The sequence below is a fragment of the Suricata suricatta genome, chromosome 2 (assembly GCF_006229205.1).
Source record: "Suricata suricatta isolate VVHF042 chromosome 2, meerkat_22Aug2017_6uvM2_HiC, whole genome shotgun sequence".
Classification (NCBI taxonomy): Eukaryota; Metazoa; Chordata; class Mammalia; order Carnivora; family Herpestidae; genus Suricata; species Suricata suricatta.
Window position 1 is genome coordinate 102,353,106 of NC_043701.1, and position 21,607 is coordinate 102,374,712.

The 21,607-nt window shown below is 58.9% G+C and overlaps 1 protein-coding gene across 8 annotated transcripts in view; it reads right to left on the reverse strand.

Moving 5' to 3' along the window:
* Positions 1–7,793: 7,793 nt before the first annotated feature.
* The window catches only part of ZMIZ2 (zinc finger MIZ-type containing 2), a 14,273-nt gene continuing 459 nt past the window's right edge, over positions 7,794–21,607 (reverse strand). The window contains exons 1-20 of one of the 8 annotated variants that reach the window (XM_029930954.1): positions 19,383–20,795; positions 18,722–18,944; positions 16,201–16,335; positions 15,922–16,036; positions 15,469–15,647; positions 15,034–15,226; positions 14,570–14,833; positions 14,232–14,408; positions 13,608–13,685; positions 13,241–13,409; positions 12,523–12,715; positions 12,012–12,222; positions 11,521–11,626; positions 11,246–11,403; positions 10,944–11,011; positions 10,624–10,692; positions 10,185–10,429; positions 9,677–9,846; positions 9,357–9,596; positions 7,794–8,693 (exon numbers count right to left, since the gene is read on the reverse strand). In XM_029930954.1, coding sequence (XP_029786814.1) covers positions 8,586–8,693; positions 9,357–9,596; positions 9,677–9,846; positions 10,185–10,429; positions 10,624–10,692; positions 10,944–11,011; positions 11,246–11,403; positions 11,521–11,626; positions 12,012–12,222; positions 12,523–12,715; positions 13,241–13,409; positions 13,608–13,685; positions 14,232–14,408; positions 14,570–14,833; positions 15,034–15,226; positions 15,469–15,647; positions 15,922–16,036; positions 16,201–16,250 — 2,793 coding nt within the window. In that variant the 5' untranslated portion in view covers positions 16,251–16,335; positions 18,722–18,944; positions 19,383–20,795 and the 3' untranslated portion in view covers positions 7,794–8,585. Of the gene's footprint in view, positions 8,694–9,356; positions 9,597–9,676; positions 9,847–10,184; positions 10,430–10,623; positions 10,693–10,943; positions 11,012–11,245; positions 11,404–11,520; positions 11,627–12,011; positions 12,223–12,522; positions 12,716–13,240; positions 13,410–13,607; positions 13,686–14,231; positions 14,409–14,569; positions 14,834–15,033; positions 15,227–15,468; positions 15,648–15,921; positions 16,037–16,200; positions 18,651–18,721; positions 18,945–19,382; positions 20,796–21,607 lie in introns of those variants that run through there. The other 7 variants (XM_029930961.1, XM_029930967.1, XM_029930971.1 and 4 more) reach the window with 7 other exon arrangements.

Below are 21,607 nucleotides of genomic sequence, written 5' to 3' on the forward strand. Positions count from 1 at the left end.
TGTCAAGCCTGTTCAGTGATCTGAATTTCAGCCGCATATTTTCATTGCTTCTTTTTCAAACATGCATTGTCACTTTTTATAATGTCCTGCTTTTTATAGACATTTTTCCAGAATGATTCTCACTCTTGAAACGTAACCAACAGTTATTTTATCACATGTGTCTGCCAACCTCGAGGTCTAAACCAGATTTCTGTTTTCTACGATTTGTGCTTAGAACCAATCTGGTTACCTTCGAATCAGTGCTGAGGTTGTACTTTTTTGTTTGTAGACATTGAGTCCCAGGATGGACGCGAAACCCCAAAGAGGATTTTGCTGGTGTCCTATAAGTGTGAAGAGCAAGATGATGTGCAATTGATTTAACTCTGCAGAAGGGAGGGCCTCCAGCTGGATGGGGCCAGGGACGGGGGGGGGGGGGGGGGGGGGGGGGGGGGGTCCCTGCAGGGCTGGTCCACTTCCGGTTTTCCCTCCTCCGCAGGTGTGGTCCCCTCCCCCATCCCAGCTTCAGGTTCTTGGGGAGGGTGTCAGGCTCCCCACCTTGGGTGGGCTTTGAGCCATGGCTTGTTCCCTGAACCCCCGAAGGCCCCAGCGTCCACCAATTTGACCATTTCCACAGTACGCGGCAGGTGCATTGGGGGCAAAAAGCTGTGGTCTGGGTTCTTGCCTCCTCAGTTTCGGTAACTCCACACTGTCGTGTTAGCTCTTAGATGTTTTAAAGGATATTCTAAACTATTTCATTCAGTGTTCTTAGCTTTGCCAAGAAGGTCACCTCAAATTCGATAACCCACCACAGGGGTACACAGGCCTGGTTCCTGAGCTAAAGGTCTACCTTACGTACAATTCCGATTTTCAAAATTAAATAAAAAAAGAGCCAGAGACGGTCTGGATGGTTCAGTTGGTGAAGCATGTGATTCTTGATCTCAGATTCAGGAGTTCAAGCCCTTGCTGGGTGTAGGGATTACTTTTAAAAAACTGGGGGAGGCGGGTGCCTGGGTCGCTCAGTCAGTTGAGTGTCCGACTTCAGCTCAAGTCATGATCTTGTGGTTTGTGGGTTCTGGTCCCGCATCAGGCTTTGTGCTGACAGCTCAGAGCCTGTTTCAGATTCTCTCTCTCCCTCTCTTTCTCTGCCCCTTCCCCACTCATGCTCTGTCTCTGTCTCTGTCTCTCTGTCTCTCTCTCCTCTCCCAAAAATAAACGTTAAGAGACATGCATTTAAAATTTTTTTTGAGATGGTCAGTAAAACTACCTCAGTGGCCTTAAAATTCTGAATAATATTTAAAAAAATAAAACATTTAAAAGAACCAGATATAAAGTACAAGGTGTTAATTTTTACGATCTTGCAGAAGAGAGAAGGCCAGGAGACCCAGACCTGATTCATAGATTAGCAATAACAAAATAAAAACCACTCCAGCCAAAGGCTATAAACAAAATTAAAGTAAGCGAGGTTCAGGCACAACAGGCAGAAGGTCGATATCTCTAATATTTGAAGTGTTCTTTTAATTAGAAAAAAAACACTAGAGAAGAAAACAAAAAAAGGGACAACTCATATTCAGGATGAAAAAGGGGACTTGGCCATCTGTGGTGTCTGTCCGTTCTGGCGAAGATTGAAATGAAAATTATGGCCAGGCTTCTCTCCAGGCTCACGGAGCTGGACACATGGAATACGCAGCTGTATGTCATACCTCAGCAGAGGACTTTAATAAAAGAGAGAGAGAAATAACGAGGGGGAGGAAGAAGGAAAGGAAGGCAGCCTGGGGCCTGGCAGAGAAATGCAGGGAGAGGGTGTGAGGAGCTGGGCAGGTCACCCTCTGGATAGATCTGCTGCCCTTCTGTTTCCAAGCCCCAGGCAGGGCGGTGGGGCCTGGATAGCTCTCCCTGGGGGGCCTGCAGCTGCTGAGATGCTGGAGGCAGAGAGAGATGCAGGCGTGGGAGGACTCTTCCGGCCAGGAGGCCACCAGGGAGCCACATTCCATCAAAGTCGAGCTGCCGGCTTGTGTGGACCATGGAAGTCTGTGCTAGGTGACTGCCTACTCCTATCTGTCCCTAACAGCACCCTGACACCCTCTGGGGCCCCCTCGCCTCACTGGTCTCGCTAGGATTGGAGACTCACTCAACTCTCACCAGGAAACAGGTTGGCACTTCGATTAGATGGGCGTGTCCCCGAGCCCGGCCAGCCAGCGTGGATCTCCCAGGAGCTTTTCCTACACTTGCCGGGGAGAGGCTCCCTTTCTGGCGGCCTTCACTCCTCCCTTCGTGGGGCATCCCTGGGTCGCGTCCGCACTCTGGGGGCCACTTCTCAAGTCTTGGTAGCAGCTGTCTCTCCGGCCCTCATCTCCCTTTACAGGGGCTGTGTACATAAACTTTGGCGCCCAGGACAAAATGAAAACGTGGGGCTTCCTGTTGTGAAGTTATGAAGAGTTCCACGACAGGGATGGGGCTTTTGACCACGGGTCCCATGTGACTCTGCGGTGGCCTGTCCTGAATTCACCGCTCACTGCACAAGTGCAGCTAGAGGTGCAGCCGAGACCCATCGTGGCCATCCATCCAGGGCTGCCTCTCTGCAGGCTGTGCTCTGGACCTGACCCCAGGGCCCTGCTCTCCGTGGGTCCGTTTTCCTGGCCCGGGTCTGGCTGGTGCCACAGAGAATGTGGGACATGCCCACAGCCCTACTGTCTGGCGACTGAGAGCTAGTGCCTCTTGTGTCCAGTGTTGACAGGATGGGTTGGCGGGACGGGGTGTGTGTGCGATTTCACCACCAGATCTTCTGCCACGAGTAGAAGTTCAAGGTTGTTTTTTATTTTTATTTATTTATTATTTTTTTTCAAGGATGCATTTTAAAGATATGTGTATCACGGCGCCTGGGTGGTTGAGCCGGTTAAGTATTCGACTCTTGATCTCAACTCAGGTCATGGTTTCACAGTTCGTGGGCTTGAGCCTCATGTCGGGCTCTGTGCTGACTGTGGACCCTGCTTGGGATTCTCTCTCTCCTTCTATCTCTGCCCCTTCCCCAAAATAAATGAGTAAATTAAAAAAAAATGTGTCTACCAGCCAAAAATTGTGTTTGCATATCAGCAGAAACCAGCTCTGGCTGAGTTAGGCTGATCCGGTCACACTTAATGCTTGGTGGGAGGGCTGGGGTTGCAGGCTCAGAAAATGAGCAGGAACTAAGGAGCGTACTTGGCCCCAGTGTCCGGAAGGATGCCGCTCAGGGCCACGGTCTTCCGACTGACCCTGCACCCACCAGCAGCCCAGGCCTCACCCACTGGGAGAGCAGCGGGGGCAGGGCATACATGGGCTTACAGGGGTCCTTCCTGTTTCCCACCTGTTTAGGTCATTTTGCTTGTTTTAAAGTCAATGACAGGGGCGCCTGGGTGACTCAGTGGGTTAAGTGTTCGGCTTTGGCTCACGTCATGATCTCAAAGTTCATGGGTTCAAGCCCCAAGTCAGGCTCTGTGCTGACAGCTGGGAGCCTGGAGCCTGCTTCAGATTCTGTGTCTCCCTCTCTCTGACCCTCCCCTGCTCGCACTCTGTCTCTCAAAAACAAATAAACGTTAAAGAAATAAAAGATAAAGTCAATGACAATAATTAAGAATTTGTATTTGGTATTTACAAATCATAAGTAAGATGTCAACTCTTTAGCAGACTTTTGTAAATAGACAGTTTTTAGAATAGTTGTAGGTTTACAGCAAAACTGAGTGGAAACTTCGTACAGAGATTTCCCACGCGGTTTAAGAGGCTCCTAGTGTGGGCCCGTGTGGCGACCCTGGCCACCAGGGCTCACCCTGCTCCCAGTCCTCATGGGGACAGACCCTCACTGGACACCTACCGGCCATCCCATGGTGCACCTGCAGGGCACAGGGCCTCAGTCAGGACAGGGGCAGGCTGGCTGGAGAGACGGAAGGGGCAGTAGCCAGGGTGCTGGGTGCTTAGCCAGCCCTGGGGGGAGCCCACTCTTGGGCACCGCGGCCTCGCCCCTGCTTAATCTCTCGGACAAAGGTTGCTGGCTTTGGGATAAATCTGGACACAAACGTTCTGTCCTCGCCCCCACGGAACTCATGGTCTCGAGGGAGGTCACTTAAAAACCAACGCTTGTCTGATCAAGATCATTCAGGCAAGCTCCAGCTGTCCCTTCGAGGGGACAGGACACACGGGGCAAAGGAGAAAGTGAGTGTTGCCAGGACCACACGTCCAGCCTTTCCATGGGGCAACTCACCCGAATTGTTCAGAAAATCAGTGTGAGGGAAAAAAGCCAAGGACCCTTCTCTCTTAGAGAGGGCAGAGAAACAGCCACCAGACGCAAAATGTGAGCCTTGACTGAGTCTCAGTTGATAAAAGTTGTAAAAGCCGTGGAGACATTGGAACGTGACGGAGGACACTGTGGGGCCCAGGCTCACCCTGGCATGCGAACGAAGGTAAGGTTTTTGTTTTTCCAAGATGCAGGCTGAGGTGTTGAGAGACCAACGGTTCATCTGCAACTGACTTCCCAAAGTTGGCAACGGCTAATCGTGTGCACATAAAAAACGCAGCTACATAGAAAAGATGGGAGTAGGAAAGCAGGGTGTAAAATGCTGACAGTCACCAACCTGAGGGTTGTGTGGGCACTCCCTGTGCTGTTTAACTTTGCAAAGGTGGGCGTGCTTTTAAATAAAACATCAGGCGTCACCTGGGTGGGTCAGTCAGTTAAGCGTCTGACGGTTTGTGGGTTTGAGCCCTGCGTCCGGCTCTGTGCTGACAGCTAGCTCAGAGCCTGGAGCTTGCTTCCGTCTCTGTGTCCTCTCTCTCTGCCTCTCCCCTAGTTATGCATGTGCTTGCTCTTTCTCTCTCAAAAAAAAAAGAAAGAATAAAAACATTAGAAATTTCTATTTTTTATTATTTATTTTTAAAATATTTTATTATTTTTGAGAGAGAGAGACAGCATGAGTAGGGGAGGGTCAGAGAGAGAGGGAGACACACAATCCGAAGCAGGCTCCAGGCTCTGAGCTGTCAGCACAGAGCCTGACGTGGGGCTCGAACCTGCGACGAATTGTGAGATCATGACCTGAGCTGAAGTCGGATGCTTAACCGATTGAGCCACCTCGGCGCCACAAACATTATAAATTTTTAAATAAAACATCAGGAAATGATCATTATGGAGTTGTCTGTGATTGATCAGCTGCAAAGGGGACCACAGAGGCAGCCATGGGGAGAGCAGCGGCCACAGTGGGCACCCCGATTTGTTCTGGAAACAGAGGGCTCACTGCGGCAGGGGCGAGTTGTGCAAAGCCTGGATTTGGTAGGATGAGAAGCTTGTACGTCTCCGGTGGGCGGCCTGTGTGGCAGGTGCAGGTCAGGAGGAAATGTGGTACTTTTGGTACCTATTCCCTGCGTTGGGGAGCACTGCTGACCCCACCCTGGTTGTGATCCCCTAGCTGGGTCGGCCGGAGCTCACCCCACCGCAAAGCAGGTGGCTGGGGTCTTGTGCAGTGTCGGAGAGAGCAGGGCTTGGAAAGGCAGGTCTCTGCTCCCCAGCAGCCGCCACTCTGCAGAATGAGGCTCTCAAAGCGGACAGGCCATTCTGGGGCTGTATCTGCCCAAGTCTGGCCATCCCAAAGGCACTTGGTGGCCCTTTCAGGATGCCTAGCTTGCATCCTTCCCTTCCAAGCTGGTCCTGATCACTCACAGCCTGAGCTGTGGTGAACGCACTCAGAAAGGGTTTGGAGGGGCCCGGCTGGAGGAGCTGGGGGTGTGGAGGCAAGGAGGAGCATCAGCTCATCCCCCCCTGTCACAGCCCAGGAGGCGTCAGCCTGGGTGGCTGGTAGCTAACGAGGGGGTGCAGTCCCTTGACCCGACTCACAGGCTCAAGAGTCCGCCAAGCCAACGTCTGCTGACAGAGGCAGGGCACTGGTGGGTGGGTGACTGCAGGACAGGGTCAGTGACAGCATGTCACCCCACAGAACCCACTGCACTTAGCATCTGGGCAATCCACACACACCAACTTTAAAAACCGGACTGGGCAAGCGGCCAGTGATTCTCAACCTCAAAAGTAGACAAAAAAGTGATCCTGTCCTTGGACCCTCCCTTCAACAGGGTCCCTGGTGTCCTGGCTTCTTTCACAATGCCCATCCTAGTCCCGGTGGCTAGCCCAGCTTGGGGGGGTGGGGAGCACACTGCAGGGAGGGAGCGAGGTGGGGGTGCACTGCAGGGAGGGGGCTCCCGCAAGTGAAGATGGGGGAGAGGTCGGTAATGTCTCCTAACCCACTGAGCTCAATCGGGTCCCAGTTTGTGTGTGTATGTGTGGGGCAATTGACCAGGGGCTCCGCGTCCTTGCTGGAGCGCCCACTCTGTGGTCCCTGTGCCTCCCAGGACCTGTGCATTGGGCTGTCAGTCTTCTCTGTGACATTGGCCAAAGTTTCCAGCCCCACTGCTGACCTCAGTCGCTCAGACTCCAGGTCAGCTCATCCTGTCACTTCTTAGAGACACACGTGTACCCGGACCCTCGACCGCTTTTCTGGCCTCCTTGGCCTGGGCCTTGATTTCCTCCAGTCTTTGGCTTTGGACTGTGTTCTAGAAGTTTCTTCATGTGTGGAATGGGGTGTGGAGAGCTGTTCACAGCTGGAAAATTCCCTCCCGAAGCTGCTTTCACCATTGGCTCTTCAGGCCTGCGTGCCCTCGAAGGACCTCGTGGTTCAGCTCCTGACATTGCCTCTGCCCCGTGGGCTGTAGACGATGTTTGACTTCCAGTTTGCTACTGTTGTCTAGGAGGTTAGCGTCCCACCTGAACCCTGTTAGTGACATGTAGCCTTGTCCCGAAAGGCTCAGAGAAGGCACCTCGCAGGATTTGTCTCTTAATTGATGGAGACCTGTCCCGTGGCCTCAGGTGAGGAGTGTCCCCAGGCATTTAAGAGGAGCTGGGGGTGGTGGTGCGTGTGCCCCACCCCCCACCCCAGGAAGTGCTGGCCAATGTCCCCTCGCTTTTCCCTGGAACCGTGGCACATACACAGGAATCCCATGAATGGGATTTAGTATTGCGCTTTACTAAAATGGGACGTATTGCATGAACGTTTGCACCTTGCTGTCACCCCCTGGTTCAAGGGGAGTCCACATCTGGCCACACCTGTCCCCAGCCACTTGCAGCTCAGCTCTGGAGTTCTCCATTCTGCTCAGCAGCACCCGGAATAGGCTGAAGGTGCACTGACGTGCAAGACCACACTGCACATGGCACCCCACTCCGTGTCCCCCGCAGAGGGACAGCATTCTGTCAGACCCTGCAGCGCTGGGTCATGACCCCTATTCCCTCAGCCAGGAACAGGCTGCAGGCAGACCCTATGGCCCCCACCTGGGATCCCAAGATGCCAACAGCCAAAGCCTCCTGGGGCTGGGACACCTCCCACATGAGCTTCCAGCACCCCACGGCTCCCCTTTCCCTACCACAGGGCTCAGATCTGCTATACAGGAAGGCCCTTGGGGCCAGGAGAAAAGGCCACCCAGGCAGCTGGCACATGGACAGAGGGGCCCAGGGCCACCCTCCACAGGTTGTCTGGGACTGGTGTCTTAAGGTCAGCCAGGCCTTCAGTCTCAGCCCCTCCCAAGGCCCCTGGCTCCCTGCCCCAGGCATGCCCACGCATGGTGACATGGTGGCAGATGTGTCTCCTGGCCCTGGTGACACCTCACAAAATAGTTCTCCAGCTGAAGCCAACTTGGAAAATTCCAGGGACGAGGAAATATACCACAAGGCGGGGATAGCCGGGTCTCGGCTTGGAGGGGAGCCTGCCCGCGGGAAGGCCATGGGCCGGGCATGAAGGAGGGACTCGCCAGGCCCACTACGAGGGAGTCCTTTAATAGAGAAGGGCAGACAGGGGACACGACTCAGCCCTGGGCCAGGGGATGCAGAGGCTCCCCTCCCCCACCTGGCCTGGCCCCGGGGGGGACACGGGAGAGGCAGTTTTAAAAAACTCAGCGGGACTGATTCTTCATGTTCACAGAAAAGGACCCTTGGGAGCAGCCTGCTGGAGAGTCTGTACAGAGCTGGGTCTGGGTGCCCACCCTGGGGGATAAGGCTTGCAGCCATCCCCTGCACCCACTGTCTGCACCCAGGACATTCGGGTCCCTCCCGCTCACAGCTCTCAGTGTCTCTACACTATGTACATTGTTGTGCTTTGGGGCTCCCACCCCACGGCCTGAGGCTTCGGGTGGGAAGAGGGACCCGCCACCACTGTGAGCTCAGGCTCAGGACAGGGCAGCCCGGCTCCCTGCCAGTGAGCCACGGGGTCACTGCAACAGAAGGGTCAACACTGGACAGGATGCAGGCTGGTGTGAGCAGGCGGGGTTGGCTCCAGGGGGCGGGGCACGAGATTGGGGACGCAGGTGTGTATGGACAGGGCAGAGCTGGGCCCAGCTGGGGTCGGGGCAGCAGTGGTGGACAGGGCGGGGCTGAGCATGGCAGAGAGCTGGGTGGTGGCAGGGTGCCCGAGGTCCCTTCCCACCCAGTGCAGCTGCCTTCTCGGTGGCGGTGGGGAGGGTAGGTCCTGGCTCCAGGAACAAAGGTGGGAGGGGCAGGGCGTGGTGACATCTGCAGGCGTGTCCCCACCAGCTGGGCAGGGGCAACAGGATCAGTTGTTCTCGAAGAGAGAGAGCAGGTCATCATTGCTGTTTGTGGGAAGGTCAGGTGGGCCCAGGTAGGACAGCAGCTCCTCGGGGTTGGTCAGTTCTGGGAGTAGCTGAGGACAAAGCAAAGCCATCAGCAGCTTTGGCCTGAGGCCCACCACACCCCTGCACAGGGGCCCTTGCCTGAGTCCCTCAGCCTGCATGGGGCCTCTCCCTGCCAAAGGCTCCTCTTTGACCAGGACTCACTCCATATACATTGTCCAAGGACAACCTGGGACATATGGCGCCTGCCCCAGAGGGCACATACGGGGGCCATTCAGGGTCCCGGATGTGAACAGGGCAAATGCAGCAAGTGGGATTTCAGTGTCTGGAATTTTCAGCTTTCAGCTGCTCTAATTTTTCTCCAGTTGAACATTAGTGAGTTTGGTTTATCAGGAAGACCATTATCTGCAGTTTATACAGTGATTTTGGCTCACATGACACCTGTGGGTCAAACCACACGGAGGCCAGGGTGGTCGTCTGCAAGCCCAATCTTCTTGGGGACTCTGCACGGTCCCCATAGCAACTGCCTGGACAGAGTCACCCCTCAGCTATTCAGGTGCCTGACACTCCTCATGGAAAGAGATGATGCTATCTGATCAGTTGTCCTGGCTTCGAAGTCACTAGAACATCAGGGTCGTCTTCCCTTGTATGATGCATGTGGACCCTGGGGGTGATGGACATGCTGTCCCCAGCCCCAACTCCCACGTGCTCCCGGCATGGGGGCCTGTACTCACGTCCAGGGCTGGTTCTGGGGCCTCCCCCGCCCCAGACATGGGGGGCCCCATCACGCCTGTGGTAGTGCTGAAGGCCAGCTCGCCGATGGGGCCCGAGCTCACTGGGCCCAGGGGCTGCCGGGATGTTGGGGGAGGGTTTGGATGGTGCAGCTGGGGCCCTGGGGGCCCTCCAAGGCTGGGGGCGAGTAGGCCTGGAGGCCCTGGGTTGTGGGCAGGGTCCAGGTGGCCTGCTGGCGCCATCTGGGGAAGGAGACAAGAACCAGGTAGAATGGGCCTGGGGGCCCCCTGGAGTCGGCCCTCCACCCCGCAGTGGCACTGACCTGGCCTGGGAGGCAGGGGGCAGACTTCTCTGGTGTCAGGAGGCTGCTGGGAATGTCAGGCTGGTAGGAGCTGGGGGGTGGCCCCTGGATGAACTCAGGAAGGGCAGTGGTGCTGGGCGTGGTGGGTGGGAAGGACTCAGGAAAGGTCCCGGGTCCCAGGAAGTTGGAACCTGAGAGCAGAGTCGGTGTTGTGTGAGGCATGGGGGCTGGCGCTGGTGAGACAGCTGGGGGCCCAGGCTCCCAGCGCCCTCCCACAGGCACCTTTGGGTTTTACAGAAAACAGCATTTCTTCTCATCTCAGGGGAGCTGGGTTCACCCAGGCACACCCACACGTGAGGGCAGGGGGCTGGGCCAGCAGAGCGCCCCATTCTCACCCACTGGGCCCCGCTGCCAGTCCTTGTGGTGCTGCCACACCTGCCCTGCCAAGTCCCAAGGAGGCCCTCCCCAGGTGCAGGGCCCCTAGCACACTGGTCTTGGAAAGCGCGAAATCAGCAGCCTTGGCACTCACCCTGGCCAGGGTAGTCACCAGGGGCTGGGGCCGAGGAGGGTTGCAGGGGAGCGGAGGGGGCAGCGGCAGGGCCCAGGGCCGCTATCATCTCCATCACGCTGGGCACGAGCACGTGCGCAGGGCTCACAGTGCGACATCGCTTCAGCGCTGGCCCATCTGGCTCTTCTTTGGCGTGAGCATCGGGCTTCACGGGCACCGGCTTCCAGCTGCACGTGGGGTCGATGGTGATCTCCTCATAGTCAGAGCTGGGCAGGGACACGCGGCTGGTCACCACCTGGTCTCTCCCGGCCCCTAGGCCCGCTTCTAGGCAGACCGGCTGCTCAAACGCCTATGGGCACCCGGTACGTCGCACGGACCCCATGGGCGGTCAGCCTGGGTTAGATGTATCAGCCCGCCCCGCGGCCGACCTGTGGTAGGCAGGCAGCACGAAGACACTCACTTCTGGATGTAAATGAGAATGCCCAGCATGTACTGGTCCACCTCCAGGCCCTCCAGCAGCGCTGTCTTGCTGTAGGAAACCAAAGGCATGTGGCTCAGCGGCCTCGGGCACGCCACTTGGCTCCATCACTCTGCCCGAGGCTGCACAGCATCAAGTGGTCCTGTGTAAGGTGACCCCACATAAAGCGATTCTATGAAAGATGACCCTGCACGAACTGACTGCTGAGTTGCACTGTCCTCGTCTGTGCTGTGACCCCTTAAACTTGGGGTTTCCTTGGTGTCCAAACCTGGGATCCCGGGAGGACTGTCTGGGACACTCACTTGCACACGGGGCACCGCCAGGTCCCCCGCTCACAGTTGAGCTGCAGGTAGGACTCCAGGTCGAAACACTGTGGGAGCAGGAGAGATGGCTTCTCACATGAGGGCCAGGGGCAACTGGGCCGCCCCCTGCAATCAAGCCACGCGATTTCAGGCTGAGGTACGTGTGTGTTGAGAAGCCAGGCTAAGCACTCGGCACAGGGGGTGGCACCTGGCACAGCCTGTCCACCCACCCGCTGGCTGGTCACCTGCTGGTGGAGGCTCAACTAAAAACCATCCCACGTCACGAGTTTGGGACCACCCACCTGTATGTGGCGACAGTCATGACCTCGAGCAGGGAGTTGGATTCTGCGGAAGGTGATGGGACACTTGAGGGACACCTTTATGGCCGTTTGCTCCACCCCGTCCTCTCCGTTGGGCCCAGGGGTGCCAGGGATGGTGCCGCTGCTGAAGTTGCGCTTTACTGGCGTGGAAAGGGAGAGGTCTCAGTGAGGGGCTCCCAGCCAGGCCGGCTGCTGCCCACCCCAGAGCCCCACCGCGTTGGACATGGGGACCTGCCGTGTGGTAGCTGGTCACTCACTCTTGGTAATGCAGTGCTCGGCGGGCAGGAGGCGCTTCCTGAGCAGGCCCTGCAGCACCGAGCGGACGGACGGCCGGTGCACCAGCTGCAGCACAAACAAGTGGGACTGCGGAGGGGGAGGTGGGTCAGGGGCTGTGGCCAGGGTTCTCCCGTCTGGGCTGCCTATATTCTCACATCCTGCTCTAGCTGTCTGTCCGCCGCCAGTCAGAGCACTGTCCCTGAGAGAGCCCCCTGCGCACCCTGCGAATGGCACCCTGGTGTCCATGTGGGGCCTTGGGCCTGCCTGGAGCCCCCATCCAGGGAGGTTTCTGGGTTAGCCACCCCTACCCCCCAGAAGAACTGGCCACTGTCTCCTACAGGTTCAGCCAGAACACCAGGCCCTGGTGAGCGGGCATCACCAGGGAGCAGGGAGGTCCACTCTCTGGGCCAGGGGTGGGGTGGGGGGTGGAGGGCAGGCACAGCCAGGCCCCTGTGACCCACAAGGCACTCACACAGCAGCAGGCAGTGACTGTGATCTGGATGGTATTGCGGCCCGGCTGGCACACGTGCTTCAGGTATAGCGGCTTGTGGGACGTCTTGTTGTCACCACGCTCGATGGTGAGCGGGGTGGCATTGACGCTGACCTGCACCGAAGCCGGCCAGTTGGTGTTGGTCTGCCGGTCCTCATGGTGATAGCACTTGAACTGCAGCTCCAGGTCCGGCCTGCGGGGGGTGGGCCGCTGAGAAGGGGCCGTGGGGCGGGGCTTCACAGAGGGGCGGGCACATTGCGGGGTGGGGCCGGGTGTCCAAGCAGAGGCCCTGGGGCAGGGCTTCTCGGGTGAGAAGAGACTATATTGCTGGGCGGAGCCACTGAGCAAGAGCCCGGGGTAGGTCCAGAGGGCTGGGTCGCAATGTGGGGCGGGGCCTCATGGCGGGGCAGGGCCTCTGACTGAGAAATGTCAAGTGGCAGAATGCGGCTGCGCAGCTAGGCGGGGCGCAGGGAAGGGTGGATGGGTCGCTCACCTCAACATCAGGGTCTTGTAGACAGAGTCCCGGAGCTGGAAGGCGTGGTTGCTCACAGCCAGGTTGTGCTGAAGGCGGAAGGGCTCCAGGACAACCCCGTCCCGCACAGGGAAGGTCAGGCGCAGCTCGTCACCGGGGCCGCTGCCTGGGAGCAGGCCATGCTGCTGTGAGCCAGCCACCCTCGAGCCAGGATCTGGGGTTGAGGAGCACGACTTCTCTTTCCTGGCCTCCCCCGCCTCGGGCTGGTGTGGGCAGCATCTTCCTCTGGGGCCCTGAGCCCAGCCATCACCCTCCTCCATCACCTGGCCCGGTGTCCCCTAAGTTATGACTAGAGAATGTGCCCCCAACCCAGAATTACGGTGCTCCTGTGCTTTTAGAAGGCGAGAGAGGCTGACTAGGTGTGAACAGACCACCCTCCATCATCCCCGTGCTTGAGGTAGGGTTCTAGGACCCTAGCTTCTGCATGGTGGTCTCCCCCAGAGCAGGGGGCTCTTAACCAGGAGTGCACCTCAGGAGGCTCATAAATCCCCTGAAATTATAGACAGAACTTTGTGTGCATGAGTATTTTTCTAGGGAGAAGACCCACACCTTGAATGGATGTGCACAGAATTCTAGGACTACAAGAGACAATTAAGGGTCCCCCCACCCCCACATTCCCTGTAGGACTCTGGAGTCCTGGGACCTCTGCCCAAACATTTTGAGAGCAGGTGACACTCACCAGGGGGTGACGGGTGCAAGGAGCTCATGCTGGGCTTGAGGTCTGGCAGGAAGGGAGACTTGACCTCCTGGCTGGTGGTCATGTAGGGGACACTGCTGCTGGGGGTCATGGGTGGCGTGGGGCTCCCGGGCAGTGGGGAGCTGGGGTAGCCAGGGATGGAACGGGTGGGCTGTGGGGTTGAACAAACAGTCAAGGTGGGATGGTGGGGGGTGGAGTTTGTTCTCGAAGCACCCACTGGGACTGGTCACGATAGAAACAGGCAGTGGGCACCTCCAGGGGCATCAGGCTGGCTACCCACACTTCTTGCCGCTTGGGTGCCCTCTGTCCACATGCCCGCCCCAGGAGCCGCCCACCCGCGTGACTGTACCCCACTCAGGCTGGGCTGGCTGTAGCTGACGCTTCCCCCGTTGAAGCTGGCACCCTGCCCGTTGAACTGTTCTGCGGGCTGTAGGAGAAAACACCGTGTGTGCCTGGGGCCCCAGCCTGCCCCCCCCCCGCCGCCCGGGCCCCTGAACCTGACTCGGAGCAGGCCAGGGGGAGGGAGCCCACCACGTACGTGGCACTGGCCTGTTTCCTTTGTATGCTTTTGAGGTTTTCCATGTGATCTGCGGGGAGCAGGTATTGCTTGCATAATTTAAAAAAATTGCTACTACAGAAAACGAGATGACCCCGTGTGTCACAAGGGGTTTTGGGAGAGCCACAGAGAAGCTGAAGAAACACCTCCTCCACCCCTTCCCCAGAGCTTGCTGGGCTTCTCCTGGGTGGGTGGAGGGAGAAGAGACACTTTTCCACAACAGAATTCAAGTGACTAGGCGGCCTGCCTACCGCTCCCTCTGCCCAATTTCCAACAAGATACACAAGTCTCAGAGGGCCCTTTCAGAATTGGATCCCTGCCCTGGCCAGGACCCCTGTGAAGCTTCTGGCTGCTTGGTCCCCCAAAGTGCACGGGGCCCAGCAGAGGCTGTGGCGGGCCCAGAGGAGCCAGACCTACCTTGTAGTGCAGTCCTGCGGGGCCAGAGGCAGACAGGGACTGGCCCACGCCCTGCTGCAGGGGCAGCCGGTGCCCAGGGTAGGAGGAGGGGGCAGGGGGCTGCCCGGCGCTGGGTGTGTACTGGGTGGCACTGGGCCCGTACTGGCTTCCTGGCAGGTATTGCTGCCCTGGATAAACCTGAAGGAGGCAGAATGCCAGGGGGATAGTTGTCAGGGAAGCCAGGTCCCAGGGAGGACGTGGTGCCCGCCCTGTCGGAAGTGGCCGCTTCTGTCACACAGATGCCCGACCTCACTGTGGCTCTGGAAGGAGCTCAGGCTGAGGGGGGAACGGACGCTCACCTCGCTGGAGTAGGCTCTCTTGACGCCCTGTCGGGGCAGGGGCTGTGCCTGCGGAGGCCCAGGGTACCCATGCTGGGGCAGGCGCTGCCCTGCATAGAGAGGTGCCATGCCTGCTGCCCGGGTGGGGTTTGTGCCCATGGGGTTCATGCCAGAGGGGCCCAACAGCCCTCCCACGCTGGCAGGGTTCATGCTGCCAGGGACGCTGGGCCCCCGGGGACCTCCATGCTGTAGGAACTGGCTGTTAAAAGCCTGCCCAGCCCCCATCTGGAGAGAGAAGAGAGGAGCCATTCAGCGCCCCCACCACTGTGGGTGCTACCCAGTTGCCCCCCGCAGATCCTCACCGCCCTCCAACCCCCTCATCTCGCTATGTGCATGTCCCCAGTCCCCGACCCAGGCTGCCCCACGGGTCGCTGCCTTCCAGACCAGCACACGTGGGCTTTATGGGAGGAGCGGCCGGGCCTCACCGCTCCATACTGGCTCAGCTCCTGGCTCTGCTTCTCCTGGAGGGCGGCCACCGTGGCCGTGGCGGTGGCCGTGGCGGTGGCTGCAGCAGCAGCCACCGCAGCCGCCGCCGCCGCCTGAGTAAAATCGGTGGAGGGTCGTGTGGCATGTGAGGGCAGACCCAGGCCCCCTGGCCCCCCCGGGCCACCCGCATACCTGTGAGAGACACAGATGGCTTGGCTCAGAAGCGCTCCCCTGCCTGTCGCCTGGGGGCCACACGGCACCTACTGGGGTCCCGTTCTTGTCTAGATGCTCCCACATCAGCCCAGGGAGCCCGCGGGAGCAATACACACATGCCACTCAACACACTGGCTCACATGGCCCTGGGTTCCTGCCAGGTTGCAAACACTGCCCCTGGAGGGCTCCCAGCATACCTCGCGGGTGAGGGTCCTGCTTACCCAGCAGCGAAGCCAGGGCCCCCGGGGTAGCCCCCAAAGCCCTTGCTGGCGGCACCCTCAGCGAACGCCTGCTGTCCGAGGCACTGTGGGGGGTTCAGGGCAGGGCCACTGCCCGCCATGCCAGGCATCACAGAGCCACCGGGGGGGCTCCCTGCAGGGCCCATGGGGTTCCCCAAAACCTGCGAGGAGGCAAGAATCACTGGTGAGGACCATCTGGATGGCTCACTTCATGCAGTTGCTCTAAAGGGCTCCAAAGGAAAGGCATGGCAGTGAGGGGCTGGGGGCAGAGGTGGGGGAGGAAGGAGGGGAAAATAGCAGGGGTGCGAAGGCCCAAAGATGGGGGAAGAAGTCCCACAGCACGTGTGAGAGGGGGACACATCTACATGGACAGGGCAGAGTCGGGGTCTAGGTGGCCTGTGGTGGCTCTTGGGGGTGGCCCCACTGCAGGCCCACCTGACTCTGTGCTGCGTTGCCGACGCCCCACACAGTCGTGACGACGGACAGCGACCCTGCCGGCTGAGTGGCACTCTGTTGCCAAGGCACCGCCTCATAAGCAAATGGACCATCACTGCAAGGAGAGAGATGGATGGTGACCCAGGTCAGGAGGCAACAGGTGTCGAGGTCCCTGACTGGGGAGGCTGGCGACCTGGGGCAGAGATATCCCACTCTGCCACCCCACCCGCACCTGCCACCTGAGACCTGAGAGGGGAGGGCAGCAGGAGCTCCACTTACCCGTGCGGCGTGGGGGGCAGGGCAGGTTTCACAGGGTGCATGGGGTTCATTGGCTTCGGAGCAGCCTAAAGGCCAGGTCTTCGGGTAGCAGGAAGTGGCCCTCACTGCTGTTTACGTGGGACTCAGCTGCTCTGGCTGTGGGAAGAGAGGAGGACATAGTGGAGGTGTGGCAGCTGGGGACTGTTGGTGGTGGGGCCGGGAGCCTCCAGCACCAGGCTCCCTTGCTCTGCTCTAACCAATGGAGGGCAGGGCAACACTAAGGTCACAGGGCCACTGTGGAGTGGGGGCAGCCTCACCCTGAATTGCCCACCCTGACAAGCCTCTGTCTCTGGACCCCCAAACCCAGCCTGGAAGCCAGCATTAACCCTTTCTGGCCAGGCCCTGCTACTCACAACCCCTGGAGTGGAGCAGGCTTTCTGAGCCCAGATCCTTTTCAGAGGCCCTTCCCTCAAGAAGGCCTGGCTATCCATAAAAGTCAGGGAACTTTCAGCACCCAAGTGCCAGAATCCCCCAAGAAGGCCCTCGGGTAGAGGCCAAGGCCAGAGCCAGCGGAGGAGAACAGAGAGGACCAGCCGGTGACCACCGTCTTCTTGGGCTCCTCAGCCTGCCTGTTCTGGGGAGGGGTCTCGGGTTAACAGGGCTGAGCAAGGTCAGCCAGCAGCCAGTTGCCAGCCTCCACCCTAGCCTGGGGGAAGGAGTAGAGGACACCTGCGCACCCCTGGCGGGCGGCCCTTCAGGGACTGACATGGGCACAGGGCCAGGCACACCTGACCCCCACAGGCCGAGGTGACACCCACTGAGAGGTCCCCAAAGGGGAGGGGCGCATACAGGGAGCAACGGGCAGAGGGTTGGCATGTGCCCAAGGACATGGCGAGGGGCCAATGGGAACTCTCATGCGACTTGTGTGCCCGTGCAGGGGGCATCCTCCTACTGTGCGACTCTCACCCCCCAATTGCTGGCTCAGAAAAACGAAGGAAGAGCCAGGCACTCATGTCCTGAGACACCCCCGAAAGCAGGCCCAAGCCCTTGTTGACACCCCCAGGGCCACCCTGCACACCTACGTCTGCCAGACCTGACCACAGAGGCGCACTGGCTATGGTTCTCAGAGGTCGCCAGGGGTCCCCGGCAGGGGGACTCTACCCTCTTGGTGTTGAGGTTCTGTCCTGGAGCACCACTGCCTTTTAAGGGCTACAAGCCCCCCCAACACACACACGCCACCCTGGACAAGCTAATGTCTGGTGGCTCAACCCGCCACCCCTGCACTCACAGTACCTCTCTGGCCCAGAAGCAAGAAAGTGGCCCCAGAACCCACCCAATCCCATGACTCCCATTCCTGAGTGCTGACAAGGGACCTCCACGTTATTGTGTCGTCTGTCAGTGGTCCTGAAGGCCCCTTGCCGGGAACCCAGAGCAGGGAAGGGTACAGTGGGGAATGTGACACAAGTGGCTCTGCCTTCAGCCTTTCCCGCTGTTGAGCACTGAGCTAAGTGGGTCCCAGAGCCGCAGCAGGGCCAGGGGGCTGGGGTGGTGAGCGGGTGGGGACACTCAGCAGGTCTGCCTTGTACCTGGTTCTGCTCCCCCTCCACACAGTCTTCTCTTCCCCCACCCAGGCCAGGTCCCACTCTGGAAACAGGAGTCAGTGGGTCCAGAAGGCTGCGGCCCCAGGGAATCTGGGTAGATGCAGGCCGAGGAGACAGGACCAGCCAGCCAGGTCAGTGTCCCCAGTCCCTACCATCCAACTCCAGGATGGAGACGTGGCCATCATGGACATGGATGGGTGGACCTGCCAACAGGTCAACGGAACAGACCACAGAGGGCACAGACCAGGCACTGGAGGAAACATGGCATTGCAATCCACACACGGGGCTCCCATGAGCAACACCGAAAAGTCCTGACCTTCACATCTTGTGCAGAGATTAACTTGAAATGGAGCATAGATGTACATGAACAACAAAAAACGGTAAAACCTTTGGAGAGACTCTTTTTTCAGGACCTAGAACCAAGGACAGAACCCTTAGACGTAACACTGGTATGATCCTCATGGGGGTGGGGGAATGACATCTGGAAAAGACCCTGCTGAGGCCAGCTCCAGAGCAGCAGGTGCACCCGCAAGCCGTGTCTCTGGCAAAGGACTAGTATCTGGGATATATAAAGAATTCTCAAACCTCAAAAGAAAAGGAAACACCCCAGCTAGAAAATGGGCAGAAGACACAAAGACATTTCATCGACGAGGTTGTCTAGGTGGCATGCTGGCCCAGAATGAGACAGACGTCTGACATCACGGCCACCAGGGACGTGCAAACTACGTACCTACTAAAGTGGCTACAACAGTGACACCACCCAGTGCTGGGGATGGTGAGCAGTGGGGGAGTGGATCGCCTCCCCACTGGGGGGTGGGAGGGGGCTGGAAAGTGGTGCGGCCACCCTGGAAACCGGTCTGGCAGCGGTCTTGTGAGGATCAGCACGCACCTACCGGGCAACCTGGCGACTGCACGTTCATCTTGGAGAAATGCAAACTCACGTTCACAGAAAACCCGGATGCGCGTGTTGACACCAGCTTCCTCCTGGCACCCTCAGAGTGGCCACCCAGAGCCCTTTGGGTGAAGTTTTAGCCAGCTGCAGGGCGTCCACAGCCCAGGGGCATGAAAAGGAAGAGTGAACAGGGATCCCCAAAGGATCATGCCATGTGGAAAGAGCCAGTCCCTGAGGGTTACACGCAGTATGATTCCCTTTATGTAACGTTCCTGAAATGATGAAATCAGAGAAGTGAGGAGCAGAGCGCGACACCAGGTGGGGAGGAGGGAAGCAGGTGCGAACAGGAGAAGGTGGGGAAGGAGATATCTGTATCCCCAGAGAATCCCTGTGTGATGTGACCATCGTCTGGTGAGATGTCACCGCTAGGGAAACCAGGAAAATGATCCAGGCTGATTTCTCACAGCTGCACGTGAATCCGGGATTCTCTCAAAATAAAATTAACTTGAAAAACCGCAACCACCGCCCGCTCTCCCTACAGAGAAGCCCTCCGCAATCCTCCCCAACCCAGGGCGGTTGGGCTGGCCAGGCCCATTCAGCCATCCCAGGATCAGTGGGGAGACATGCCCCCTGCCCAGGACAGTATCGCAGAGCCGCAGGGGCTCCATTCACAACTGCTGGGAGCCTCCAGTCTGGCTAATCACACTCACCTGCAGGGCAGGGGCCAGAAGACTCCTGTGTCTACCAGGCTTGTGGGTCAGGGTCAGGCTGCTGCTGACACTGGGACCCCCGTCTGAGAGCCCTGGATTGCCGGGGAGGAGGTGGCAGGGCAGGGGCCCCGGGTGGCCTCCTACATCACATGGGGTGGGGGAATTCCACCCCAGAGACCTCTCTGCTGTAGATGAGACCACAGACGTTTCCAGTTCCCCCTGAGCCTCCTGCACGCCTGGGTGCTCGGGTGTGTGTGTGACTTCCTGCCAAACTGAGTCTGCTCTCCTCGCTGAGAAGACCCACAGACTCTGAGTGGGGGCACCCCACGACCCGCTACTCCCCATAGAGGGAGAGGCACCCTCTGAGTGCAGACCCTCCTCCCACTTCCTGGCTTCGAAGACAGAGCCAGGAAAGCCGGTGCAGGCCTGTGGGGTTTGTGCCCCAGTGCCAGTGGGAAGCCGGGATCCCTCGGCAGAACCACCCTGGTCTGGTTCTGCACCACAGCTTTCCGGGGGTCCAGTCACATCTTCCTCCAGAAAACTCCCCATTCAGGCCCCCTGCCCCAGGGCCTTACAGCAGCTGTGCCCAGGCTCCTGCATGCCAACCAAAGGCAGACGTTAATGTGGGTCAGCCACTTCCACTCCACCCTGTCCCCGCTGCCTCGTCACCCAGGGGTGGCATGCCCATGACAAGCCACCTGACCCCAGGAGGGCAGGCCTACTCCACGGTCACAGAGCAGGGAGCTCATGGTCCCAGAGTAAGTCCCCAATCGGAGGGACACCAGGGTCAAATGGGCTCAGAGGAGGTAGAAAAAACGGCTCCAGTGAGTGCGACAGCACAAGGTGGGGACTCACGTGCTCCAGTGTCTACGTGTGATGCCCCAACACTGACCAGCTAAGTGCTAGAGTTCATCCAAACACCCAGGAAGGAGCATTTGTGAATGGCCCAGACATCACACATATCAGAGACCAGCTACAGGGTTTCACTACTCTGAGCCTCGGTTTACAACGTGTAAAACGGGTACATGTGGCCACCCCAGGAACGAAGAAAGAGAAAGACACGTGACAGCATTTATGCTAGCAGCCCTGACTCTATTAGTGGGGGCAGTGACTAGTGGACATGTCATGGGGAAGCCTGGCTGCCAGGCACACCCTGCCTGTTCTTCATCATCTCCTCCCTGACTTCTATTCCTAGCCCGTGACCAGTCTCTAAGCATGGCAAGTCCTCAAAGCCAGTAACCCACTGGGTGAGACCTCCTCATGGGTCCTGTCACCTCCCTCAAACCTCTTCAGGAGAGGCCCCTGGTTCAAGCAAGCCAGGGTCTGGTGGGGAAGTCTGTGCTCACCCTCTCCACATTCACCACTGTCTTACAGATCAAGTCACATGTTCTGTGTAGGTCCCTGCAAAATCTTCTGAGATAAAACAAACGACTTACAGATGTGGCCGTGGATGTTCTGCAACTATCAGGAAGAGAGCAGGGCAGGGGTGGGAGCAGGGCAAAAGGGAAGCAAGTGGGGAGGAAAAGGGGAGCAGGGCAGGGAGAATATGTGTGTGTGTGTGTGTGTGTGTGTGTGTGTGTGTGTGTGTGGTATGGGGGGAGTGAAGGGGAGCAGGGCTGTGGGGAGGGGACCAGGGCAAGGAGGGAGTAGGTCATGAGCGGGGAGAACAGAGGATAGCTGGGAGCAGCTCAGAGGGGAACGGAGGAGGAGGAAGGGAACAGGTCGGGGGAGCACGACACTCTCCCGCCTGAGCTTCCTGCGTCCCGTTTGGAAAGGGGTGTCCCCACGGAAGCCGCGGCTGAAGGCTGAGAGGTCAGCCAGCGTCGCTGACCCAGAGTAGACCTGCGCGGGTCCCACGTCGCCAGTCGGTGGGCGCGCACGGCCCAGGTCAAGTGCGGAAGGCGAGCCCTCAGGCCAGAGCGCGGCGCGGAGGCGGCGGAGCCAGGTGGGGCGCGGGGGTCACCCTCCCGCGCAGGAGGGTTCTCGGCAGGCTTCCGGCCCCAACAAAGACTCAGGTGAGGGTCGCCCGGCGTGCACCGGGCCGTTGGGCCCAAGACCGCGACGCGCACGCGGCAGGTATGGCAGGTGGGCGGTGGGGACGCCCCCAGCCCGGCCGGAGTCCCGAGACAGAGGAGCCGCAGAGCCGGGCCCCGGGCGCCGCACCTGCCCGCCTCGCGCACCTGCCGCACCTGCCGCCCCCGCCGCCCACATCTGCCCACCCAGCC